At 39.1% G+C, this 12,315-nt stretch overlaps 1 protein-coding gene across 1 annotated transcript in view; it reads left to right on the top strand.

Annotated features, from left to right (window-relative positions):
• HSDL2 (hydroxysteroid dehydrogenase like 2) overlaps positions 1–12,315 on the top strand; it is a 68,489-nt gene that overhangs the window by 15,797 nt on the left and 40,377 nt on the right. Inside the window, exons 3-5 of the mRNA XM_087419290.1 lie at positions 810–908; positions 7,290–7,404; positions 12,014–12,117. Of these exons, the coding sequence (XP_087275416.1) occupies positions 810–908; positions 7,290–7,404; positions 12,014–12,117 (318 nt within the window). The remainder of the gene's footprint in view (positions 1–809; positions 909–7,289; positions 7,405–12,013; positions 12,118–12,315) is intronic.

Genomic DNA, 12,315 nt, shown 5'->3' with positions numbered 1-12,315 from the left:
TACACATGAAGTATTTATGAGTGAAATGGTGCCTGAGATTTGTTTTATAATACATCAGCAAAAACCAAAATGGGATTAGGGGTAGATAAATGAAACAAATTAACTGGCAAAAGATTAACAATCATTGAAAGTAGCGGTGGGGCCGGCCCCATGGCTTATCGGTTAAGTGCGCGCTCCGCTACTGGCGGCCCGGGTTCGGATCCCCGGCGCGCACTGACGCACCGCTTCTCCGGCCATGCTGAGGCCACGTCCCACATACAGCAACTAGAAGGATGTGCAGCTATGACATACAACTATCTACTGGGACTTTGGGGGATAAAAAGGAGGAGGATTGGCAATAAATGTTAGCTCAGGGCTGGTCTTCCTCAGCAAAAAGAGGAGGATTAGCACGGATGTTAGCTCAGGGCTGATCTCCCTCACAAAAAAAAAAAAAAAAAAGGAAAGTAGGGATGGATTCATGGTAATTCATTATACTATTCTTTACCTTTTTTTAATATTTTTGAAATTTTCCATAATAAAGGTTTTTTAAATTATCTTGTTTTTTTTTTTTGCTTTTTAATAGAATTTTTTTTTAATTACCTTTCTTTTTTTGGTTCTTAGTAGAGTTGGCCTAGCTAGTCTGAAGCTGGGGATGTGGGTTAGTCAATCTGTCCTAATGTAGAGTGGAGTTGCTAGTGGTTGTATAAGACAAAGTTATTTATATTGATTTTGTGAAAGTAGGGTACTAATTTCTTTTGACTCTTGTATCAGAATGAGAGGTTTAATATTTAAATGCTTTAATGCTTTTTTTGTTTGTTTATCCTTTGTAGTTGAAGCAGCTGGAGGAAAGGCCTTGCCGTGTGTTGTTGATGTGAGAGATGAACAGCAAATCAATAATGCAGTGGAGAAAGCAGTCGAGAAATTCGGAGGTAGTGCCTTAATTCTGAAATAATTATTGAATATTGTTAAAATATAGGTGTAACTGTAATTTTAATTTTTTTCTTTCTTTTTGAGGAAGATTGGCACTACATTAACATCTGTTGCCAATCTTTCTCTTTTTCTTTTTTCTCCCCAAAGTCCCAGTACATAGTTGTGTATCATAGTTGTAGAGTTGTAGCTCTTTTATGTGGGATGCTACCTCAGCATGGCTTGAGGTCTGTGCCCAGGATCCGAACTGGTGAACCCCAGGCCGCTGAAGTGGAACGCGAGAACTTAGCTGCTACGCCACCAGGCTGGCCCCTGTAATTTTAATGTTTAATTTTAAAAAATTTTCTGAGTCTTTGGAGTATAACCAGAAGTGAGTATTTGCTCACACAGAAACATACCTTAAAACCATCTGATGACTTTTTTTTTTTTTTTTAAATTTTATTTATTTATTTTTTCCCCCAAAGCCCCAGCAGATAGTTGTAGGTCATAGCTGCACATCCTTCTAGTTGCTGTATGTGGGACGCGGCCTCAGCATGGCCGGAGAATCGGTGTGTCGGTGCGCGCCCGGGATCCGAACCCGGGCCGCCAGCAGTGGAGCCCGCACACCCAACCGCTAAGCCACGGGGCCGGCCCTGATGACTTTTTTTTAATTGTTAAAAATTATTTTGAATAATATAACAAATCTACTATCCAATATTGAGTTAGGACCTTGACCATAACATACATCTAACCAAGTAGTTCCCCAGATCCCACCCACTTGCCTCTCTCCGATTAATGTAACCATCATTTGATGACTTTTTTGTATTTATTGGATAAAATGCAGATAACTTATTGGCGTTCAAGATATTTCACATTCTGATCTCAGCAGACTTTTTTGATTCCATCTTCTATACCCCTACGTAAACTCAATACTCTAGCCAAAACAGTTTACTTCCATCTCCTTACTTTGAATTTTTTCCTCAACTTTTTCTCTTCCACTTCCTGAGGCTCCTCCAGTGCGCACCCTTCTGCGTCCGATCTTTCCTGAAATGCTCCCTTCTCTGTCTTTTGAAATCCCACCTTTCTGTGCTTAAATCTCATCTCCTTCACGAAGCCAATTCCCTGACCATGCCAACTAATCAGAAGTGTATTTTTCTTTCCCTGAATCCCTAAAATGTTCCTTTGATCCTTATGTTGTACTACTTTAGATTTTAGTAGTTCTTTTTTCTCCCCAATTAGTTCATAAGCTCCTAGAAGGCAGGTGTTTGGGCTTGAGCTAAGGCTTTGATGATATATATGTATTTTTTGTGTGTGTGTGTGAGGAATATCAGCCGAGAGCTAACATTTGCCAATGCTCCTCTTTTTGCTGAGGAAGACTGGCCCTGGGCTAACATCCGAGTCCATCTTCCTCCACTTTATATGGGACGCATGGGACGCCGCCGCAGCATGGCTTAACAAGCGGTGCGTCAGTGCGTGCCCGGGATCCGAACCCCGGGCCGCAGCGGAGCGCGTGCACTTAACCGCTACGCCACTGGACCGGCCTCAGGCTTTGATGATATTATAGCAAAGCACCTAGTCATATCCAAATCCTGCCCAAATCATTACCACTTTCCTCCCATAATAATCCAGAGACTCTACAGACATGCAAAGGATATTGGCCAATGGGAATAAGGTAATTCTTAATTGTTAGCAAGGCTTTTGCTTATAACCCCCAGTGCAGAGCATTGTATTATACTGGACTGGAGCATGGAGCTTTGGCTCAAGTGAGGCCTCTTCCTTTAAATCCAAAATCTTACCCCTAGCTGGCCACCTTTCCCAAAGTAATGTGAATGCCTGTGTGAGAAGAGGAGAGAGAAAGCCAAGTTACTGTTTTTTTTCTTGCTGATAGGGCCATAAATGTGAAAGAGAAAGGAAAGGAAGCCACATTTATTGCAGGACTTTTTATCTATAATGACTTCACCTACTAGTAAAAGTGGCCAATTAGGATTTGACCTAATTAGTTTATGCATTAATTTTTAGGGAGGAATTAAGGGAGAAGGTGCATGGGGGGAACCTGGAGCTTTTCTATCCCTGTATTCATCCAGTTTTAGTTCTTTCTGTTGATCCATTGTGTCTATCAACTGAGGGTGAGTTTATCCTTCTTGGAGAATGAGATCATCAGAATATTGGGGAAGGCTGCTCCTACCTTCATCCGAGCCCTTTCTCAACCTTTGTTTCTGTCCTATAATTCTACTAGAGAGTATCAACAGTTCAGCTGTTGTCTGGGATGGTCCCAAGAAACCTCTGAAATGGGTCGAGACGGAACATTAGTTAAAGGTACTCGAGGCCATACCGTTCAGGCCCAGAATTTACCCCCTACTTAACTTCTCATCTTGAAGTCTACCTGTGCTGTCCAGCCTGACTCACCAGAAAGAGTTATATATTATGTAGTAATGACAGCATAGCCCAATAGTATATGCCTGACTTTCGCAACGTGAAGCACCTCCACTCTCCAGTATTGGGCTCCTACAGGGAAATTGAAGTCTCACAAATGAATTTCTTCTGTTGTTGCCACAGGGAACTTAAAGACCCAAATTGAAATTTCTTTCTTGGAAAAATTAAAGCCCAGAAATCTCTCCTCTCCAATTTTCTTATTCTATTTTGTCCCAGCCAAAGAGATTTCAGTCAGATGAATGGGTAGTCTGGAGTTTTTTAGCTACTGTAGCTTCAGTTGTTTTCCATTGGACCTGGTATCATTCCTTCAGCATCTTCAATGTTGGATTAATCCAGTTTTGCCTATCATGTGATCTACTTTTCCAGGAGTAGACAGAGAAAATGGAAGGGACAAAAGGAAATGTTGGGTTTTGTTTCTTCGGATACCACTTGATCCATATTATTGCTCTGGCATTCACGTCCTGGAACTGAAACTCAGTTGGTAGAAATCTTCAATTAAGAGGATATGCTTTCCATATCTTTGGGGAAAACCCCCCCCCAGTATATTTTTCTATCTGTTGTTGAGAGGGTCATCTGAAACACTTCTGTATTCTTACTAAATTTACAAATTGGTCATGGACTTACCTCTATTTTGGAGTCTTTCCTAAGATTTCTTTCCCTCCTCCTTAGTATCTACTTTGCTGTACAGTAGTCCCCCTACCCCCACCCCATATCCCCAAGGAATACATTCCAAGACCCCTAGTGGATGCCTGAAACTGTATATAGTACTGAACCCTATATGTACTATGTTTTTTCCTATACGTACATACCTATGATAAAGTTTAATTTATAAATTCGGCACAGTAAGAGATTAACAACAATAACTAATAATAAAATAGAACGATTATAACGATATACTGCAACAAAAGTTACTGTAGATTTTAACCTCAGCATATGATTTTTTTTTCTTTCCTTATTAAGTCAGGAACTTTCACCTTTTCACTTAAAGGAAGCACCTTACAGCTTCTCTTTGGCGTATCCAAATTGCCAGCATGGCTACTCTTGTGCTTTGGGGCCGTTATTAAGTAAAATAAGGGGTTTCTTGAACACGAACACAAGCACTATAATACCGCAACAGTCAGTCTCGTAACTGAGACAGCTACTAAGTGACTAACGAGTGGGTAGCGTATATACAGCGTGGATATGCTGGACAAAGGGATGGTTAATGCCCTGCGTGAGACCTACCTGGACATCATGAGATTTCATCATGCTACTCAGAACAGCATGCAGTTTAAAACTTATTAATTATTTATTTCTGGAATTTTCCATTTAATATTTTCTGATGGCCATTTACTATAGGTAACTGAAACCACAGAAAGCGAAACTGCAGATAAGGAGGGACTACTGTATTTAAAAGTCTTTGCTTTCCATTTTCTTGTTAACCTTTGCTTTCCTGGCATAACAATGCAAAATTAGGAGTGAATTCTGTTCAGCAACTCAGCTGCTACTCTCTCCTAATCAGGACGATGCACATTTGTAAGAGATGATTCATAGCCTGTTCTTTTTTTTGTCCGTATTCTTTTTCCACAGAGATCCCTAGCCTTTATTTTTTGTTTGGTTTTAGTTCCAGACTGTGGTTACTACTGTTCTGGCCTTCTGTTTGGAATTCTGTAGGCCTTTGAATTCTGCCTTTTAGGGAAGAGTCTATCTTTGTCCTGATATTTCTCTGTGCTGGACAATTGTCCTTAACAAAGTCCTGAGCAGTTGATGATGCTTTCAAACCTGTGCCCTCAGGGTTCTCTGCTACATGGTGTTCCTGATCACCTTGCCTTCCCTCACCTTCAGAGTTTTTGAGGCCTTGAGTAAATTATGCTATTTCGGGGCTGGCCCTGTGGTGTAGTGGTTATGTGTCTGCGCTCCACTGCTGGTGGCTCGAATTTGGATCCCGGGCGTGCACTGACGCACTGCTTGTCAGGCCATGCTGTGGTGGCGTCCCACATAAAAAGTGGAGGAAGATGGGCACGAATGTTAGCCCAGGGCCTGTCTTCCTCAGCAAAAAGAGGAGGATTGGCATGGATGTTAGCTCAGGGCTGATCTTTCTCACACACAAAAAAAGAAATTATGCTATTTCATAAACCACAGAAACATTCTTTCCTGCCACCTTTTTTTCCTGCAGCGGGCATATATGTGCCTTTTGTGTATTATTTCCCACTATGTCCCCCAATCCATTTTAATCAGGCCCCTCTGAGTTTAGACATGTTAACCTACTTCTTAAATTGGACCCATTTTTTTCATTGTCCTTGGCAAGTCAGATGCATCTGCCACATCAATGTATCTTCATTCCTCATCTGCTTTCTTTGCTTTTGGGTCCAGAGTTTGCACTGCTAGCATACTTGTCACTTATTATCATATATTGAGAGATGAAGTCAATGAAGTCTGGATTTGCCCAAGGAATCCATTGATTAGATCAACTCTCACTAGCTTCAACTCTGAGTAGGGTAATTCCACACAGGTGGTATATATACCCATCAGTCCAGCATCTCACCCAGACCTACACTCAGTTTGCTTTGTTCCCACCTGGCACCTTCTTTAGTGACTATCGTTTTCCTTATCTCTTAGGCCTAGCAGAGTGCCTTATGTAGAGTAGCCACTCGCAGATTATCTCTTAGTAATGTGGTTGAGCAACTAGCTTGTGGATTGAAAAGCGTGTCCTAGATTTAAAACTTCTCCTCACAGGCCTTTACCACTTGTGAAGGCAGCCATCATTATGTTCATTCTGGAAAGTTGGTAGTCACGGGACCTAGAACTTGTCTCAGATGTCAGATGATTTACTTGAGTTTGAGTTTTGTTATAACGAAGCTATAAAATGTAGGATATGACATACAACTATCTACTGGGGCTTTGGGGGAAAAAACTGAATAAATAAAATCTTTAAAAAAAAAAAAAAAAAAAAAAATGTAGGATAGCTGAATCCAAAGCTAGTCTAAGGACACATTTTAAGAAAACATTAGCAACACAAACTCTATACTAGAGGATATGGAAATTGAGGAATGAGGATGAGATGAAAATTTTATAATGTTACTATATATGAAGAAAGGATGCTTATGACTAAAATGTTTTAGTGAGTATAATAACCTTATTTAAACCATTATCCACATTTTGTGAGAGAGGGGGCATATAGCAAAGTTACGAGGATAACAAAAGATATTTATTGCAGCAGTCTAACCCTAACAGTAGAAGTGGTGATATTTCTATTTGATGGAATATTAAGTGCCTGTTGGAAAGAATTATGAAGGCCATGTAGAAACACAGAGAAGGGTTTGAGATACTTTTGTATTTTACCATTTTCATTTAAAATATTTAATTAAACTTGTAACTATAAACAAAATATGTTACATTTGTGTAGGGACTGGATAGAATATGCAGAAATAATAATTATTCTAGATTTATTTTATTTTATTTTGTGTATGGGTTACCAAAGCAAACTTGATCTACTTTGCTGATTTGACTGGAATTGAAACTCTAGGTCTGTTCTTTTTTGCCAGTTCCCAAGACCAGAAAGGAGCTCTTTTGTTTAAGTAAGGGCCTTAGAGAAGAGGGAGGGTGGTGTGATTGGAAGGAGAGCAGGCCTTGGAAAGATGCTAGAGAGGAGAGAATACTTTAAGGAAGTTAACCTAAGGTTCATGGTGACAGAGAAGGAAGACCAGGAAGTAAGACAACAGATAAGAATGGAAGCTACAAACCACTAAGGACTAAGCATCCTTGTAGTGTCACGTGGAGCTCTGGTGACTGGCTATCTCCATTGTGCCAGTGAAATCATTTGGCCATTTAAACACACCTCCCAAGTCATGCATTGTTGTATTGGTCAGTCATATTATCTAAAAGAAGTATTTGTGAGTAAATTTAGGGTTCAACTGTATAGAGTAAATGTTTTTATTTTTCTGTTATAAAGTTTAAATTACATTAATAGGAAGTTGATTATTTGAAAACAGGAATTGATATTTTGGTGAATAATGCCAGTGCTATTAGCTTGACCAACACATTGGAGACACCTACGAAGAGAGTGGATTTGATGATGAACGTCAACACCAGAGGCACCTACCTTACGTAAGTTAAAGAGTTGTGGGGGAGGATGTTGCCAGTTTTCTCAGAGAATAATTGTAAACATATTTGAACCAGATTAGCAATACTGTTTAAAATCTGGTCAATCCTTGTAAAGGCCTAAAAGTGCTCCAATTCAGTAAATATAATTTTAAATAAATAGTTTTTATTCAGAGCTCCTTTTCTCTGTGAATCTAATAAAGACTAAAGTATAGGTCAAGCATTTGCAAATGTTTGCATGAATAAATACATATATGCATACCAGGTCTTTCGTAGTCTTCTGATTACTCAAGCCAGCAATGGTCTCTCCTTCCTCTGCAAAACACTTGAGTTTTAGTTATATAAATAGCAGGAAGCTTATTATGAATCACATTTTAATGTAACTGACAAAAGGCTAATGCTATCTTGGGCAATATCAGGGGAAATGTAGAATATAGAATGAAAGTGAATGTAGTCCTGATATGTTCTGGATTGGTCAGACAGTCCACTCTTTTGTTTGTGTGTCCATTTGTTTATCTGTTTATTTACCCTCAGGTTCTACCATTTTCCATGTGGACAAAAGGATGGCTAGAACTTGCCTCTCTGCCTTTTATGTATCTTATATGTATCTGCCTTATATGTATAATAGAACAGGTGGTTAGGACCTTGGGCTTTGGAATCAGACTCCTTTGAGTAGGATTCAAATCCTGCCCCGCATTCCTCATAACTTGCTATCTCGTGACCTTGTGCGAGTAACTTAACCTCTTGTAGATTCAGTGTTCCTCGTTTGTAAAATGGGGATAATAAAGAAGTATGTCATAGGATTGGTCATGAGGGTTAAATATACACTTTATTAACTTAGTCCTAAACTTTGCCCTCAGATGTGTTTTGCTGGGTCTGCAAAACTTGACCTGGCAGTGTTAAAGAAAATTGTTTGTATTAGTTACCTATATTCAAAATTTCATTAGTTGCCTACATGAAAAAAATCAGGAGATTTACACAAAAATCCAGAATTCTGGATTTTCTTAAAACATGGGAAAATCTGGCCACATAGAGACAGCATTCCCACATGGCAACACTTAGCTGCTATAGCTGACTGGTGGAGTATCAACTGCCTCATTAGATAGGGCACGAGCTCCATTGTCTTCCAGATGCTGAGGACAGGCTAAAAAGTTGCCATTTATGGTTGTGCTTATGCAGTTGTTTTTCTTATATTAAAGAGGAAAGTGAAATATTTCTCATACCTATGTCTATCTGAAGTGGGAAAGTGAGACATATGCCAAGAGGGCCATATGTTCAAGTAAAATGAGTGAGAGCTTACTTTATTGAATTTACTTTTGTAAATTCAATATGTAAGGTATATCATAGTGAATCAAACCACAGTAAGAACTTTGGCAAGCGTATAGAAAAGATTGTGCTGAAAAACTTCATGAACTAGAAAAAAGACTGACATTTCAATAGAGTTTGTGTTTATTTTCAAATAAAATAAGCAGTGCTGCTGTGTGATGCAGTTATGTGCTACATGAAGAAATTATCTGAGCATCAAAGTCTTTTACAGTGGGTAACTTTGTGAAAGAATTTTGATTGAATATAAACACTCATTTATTTTATTTATTTATTTTTGTAAGGAAGATCGGCCCTGAACTAACATCTATTGCCAATCCTCCTCCTTTTTTTCCCCAAAGCCCCAGTAGATAGTTGTATGTCATAGTTGCACATCCTTCTAGTTGCTGTATGTGGGACGCCGCTGAACCCGGGCCGCCAATAGTGGAGTGCGTGCACTTAACTGCTAAGCCATGGGGCCGGCCCCTGTAAACAGGTGTTTAAAAATATAAACCTAGGGAGAGAGTGTTTGGAGGTTTCAGCAAGGGTCTGGAGCTGTTTCCTCATCTCTGGCACCCAGGGCCCTGTGGCCTGTGACTTGTATTTTAGTGATTTAGCGAATCAGGGTTGGAAGGCAGACTCTTAACTTGTGTTTTTAAGTTTTAATTAAATATGTAATCTCCAGTATTATATGTGTTTGTGTCATATTAAATACATATAAAAATTCAGTAATAAAGTTTGATGATATTTCTTTTTCTTTCTTTCTTTCTTTTTTTTTTTTTGGTGAGGAAGATTGGCCCTGAGCTAACATCTGTTGCCAATCTTCTTCTTTTTTGCTTGAGGAAGATTGTCCCTGAGCTAACATCCATGCCAGTCTTCCTCTATTTTTTATATGGGATGCTGCCACTGCATGGCTTCATGAGCGGTGTGGAGGTCTGCACCCGGGTTCCGAACCCCAGGCTGCCGAAGCAGAGCGTGCAAACTTAACCACTACGCCACCGGGCTGGCCCTCAATTATATTTCTTTTTTTTTTTGTGAGGAAGATCAGCCCTGAGCTAACATCCATGCCAATCCTCCTCTTTTTGCTGAGGAAGACTGGCCCTGGGCTAACATCTGTGCCTATGTTCCTCCACTTTATATGGGACACTGCCACAGCATGGCCTGACAAGCAGTGCCTGGATGCACGCCCAGGATCTGAACCCAGGCCGCCAGCAGTGGAGTGCGTGCACTTAACCGCCACACCACGGGGCTGGCCCCTTGATTGTATTTCTGAACAGTTGATTTTTCTTATTCCTAGCTCACTTTATTTCTTTACTCAACTGCCCTATAGGCTTTTGAGCTTGCAACCCTGATTAAGTAAAATAATTCATGTAAAAGTAGTAAGTGCAATGCCTTGCACACAGTAAGTTTTCAATAAACTTAACTATTTATTAAACTGAAAGTATTAATATCTAAGTGTGGTGCTAAGAGTTTTCAATATAATATATAAGACAGGGCGTGTTGCTGTGAAAATGCACCTGATTTAGGATTAGTACATGTTGAGGGCCACATGGGCAAAGTGCGGGTGGAAAGGTTTTGTCTAATAGATCAAAGGAGAAACTTGTGTTTATAATGTAAATAAATTGAGCTCTTTCCTTTGAGTGTAAAATATGGTTTTATTGCCTGAAATAGATTTGGTTTGTTTCCTCTTGATGCTTTGAGGTGCAGCTTCACTGTTTTAATGAATATCAGCTGTAATATTGTTTGGCCCTCCCCTCCTCACCCTCATAAAAGTGAAGCACCTTTGGAAAGGAAAAACAATGTGTACAAAATCTCTTTAGTGATATTGATTATATTTGGTTTGTGAACTTGAAAAGATGTTGCAGATGGTAACAAGAAGGTTGCACATTTGCTAATAACAAAACTGATTTGAAAGAAGAATGGACTAGTTTAAAGTCCTAGAAGTTATTGAATGTGAAATAAAACTAAAAGCTATAAAATTATTAAGCTACAATATGTTATTAAGCTAGAATGTGTTGTAGCTTAATAATTAAAATATTAAAATATTGGACCTGAGTCTTTTGTAAAATAAATTGCCTACCTTTATGCACAGTTTTAAAAAAATATATAAAACTAAATGTTGCGGGGCCAGCCCAGTGGTGCAGGCAGTTACGTCCACGCACTCTGCTGCAGCGGCACGGGGTTCACATGTTTGGATCCTGGGGGCAGGCACCGAAGCACCACTTGTCAGGCCATGCTGTGGTGGCGTCCCATATAAAGTAGAGGAAGATGGGCACGGATGTTAGCTCAGAGCCAATCTTCCTCAGCAAAAAAAAAAAAAAAGAGGAGGGTCAGCATCAGGTGTTAGCTCAGGGCTGATCTCCCTCACAAAAAAACAAAACAAGACTAAATGTTGCTCTCAAAGGCATATTCCATTGCGTATTGGTGCAAATTAAATTTGGGAATAGACTAGGAGTTATATTATTAAATTACAGTTCCAATGTCGTGGAATACTACCCCTACTAAGATGAAATAACTCAGCATATGTAATACTAATAACAGCAGTTGTTTATTTCATGTGTAGTATAGGCACTATTCTGAGTATCTCATCTCGTGTTAATCCCTTGGTCAGTCCTACATGGTAGCAGATATTACCGACATGTGCAAATGAGAAAACTGAGAATTAGAATACAATGTATTTTGCCCAAGATCACACAATGAAGGGGCAGAAAGAGGATTTGAACCCAGGTCTGACTGACTTGAACACTCATATTCTTTACCACCGTGCTGGCTGTGTTACTTACACAGTAAGTAATGTACTTACACATTACACACAGTAATGTACCTACAAGTACATTAACTGTTACTGAAATGTGTGTGTGTGTGTTGGGGAGAGAGAATTTGGAAGGATATAGTTGAGGATAACCTCAGTTGGATTTAAGGCTAATGTGCCAAGGATTTGATTATTTTCTTCAAGCAGGTCGTGTTGTCAGGCCATTAAGCAAAGTTTCAAAGAATGAAAATTAGTTGCTTTTTTATCTTCATTCTAGAAAAGTAAAAACAAGCAAAAGTACCCAGGTTGGATTTAAGGCTAATGTGCCAAGGATTTGATTATTTTCTTCAAGCAGGTCGTGTTGTCAGGCCATTAAGCAAAGTTTCAAAGAATGAAAATTAGTTGCTTTTTTATCTTCATTCTAGAAAAGTAAAAACAAGCAAAAGTACCCTACAGGTTTCTGAGCAAGTTCAGTTGCTGTATAGCAGCAGTTTAAAATACAGCTTTAAAACTGGGGAAGGTGTTAGAAAGCTATTGATTTGTGTTTTCTTTTGTTTTCAGATCCAAAGCATGTATTCCTCATTTGAAAAAGAGTAAAATCGCTCATATCCTCAATCTCAGTCCACCACTGAACCTAAATCCACTGTGGTTCAAACAGCACTGTGGTAGGTGGTAGAATGAGGGGATGGTTTGTTTGGTTAATTTGTTTTTTATTAAATCAGTGTATCTATGATGTATTCACAATTTGTACATAGTATTCAACATTAAATTTTCTATGCAGAATCAGTACCATTTTGGAAAGCAGATTCTTAATCTTTTATCTACAATTTTAAAAATTGAGGTATAATTTACATTCAATAAAA

The sequence above is a fragment of the Ceratotherium simum genome, chromosome 29, assembly GCF_057802395.1.
Source record: "Ceratotherium simum simum isolate JZ-2026a chromosome 29, ASM5780239v1, whole genome shotgun sequence".
NCBI classification, from domain to species: domain Eukaryota; kingdom Metazoa; phylum Chordata; class Mammalia; order Perissodactyla; family Rhinocerotidae; genus Ceratotherium; species Ceratotherium simum.
This window is presented reverse-complemented; position numbering and strand designations above follow the sequence as displayed.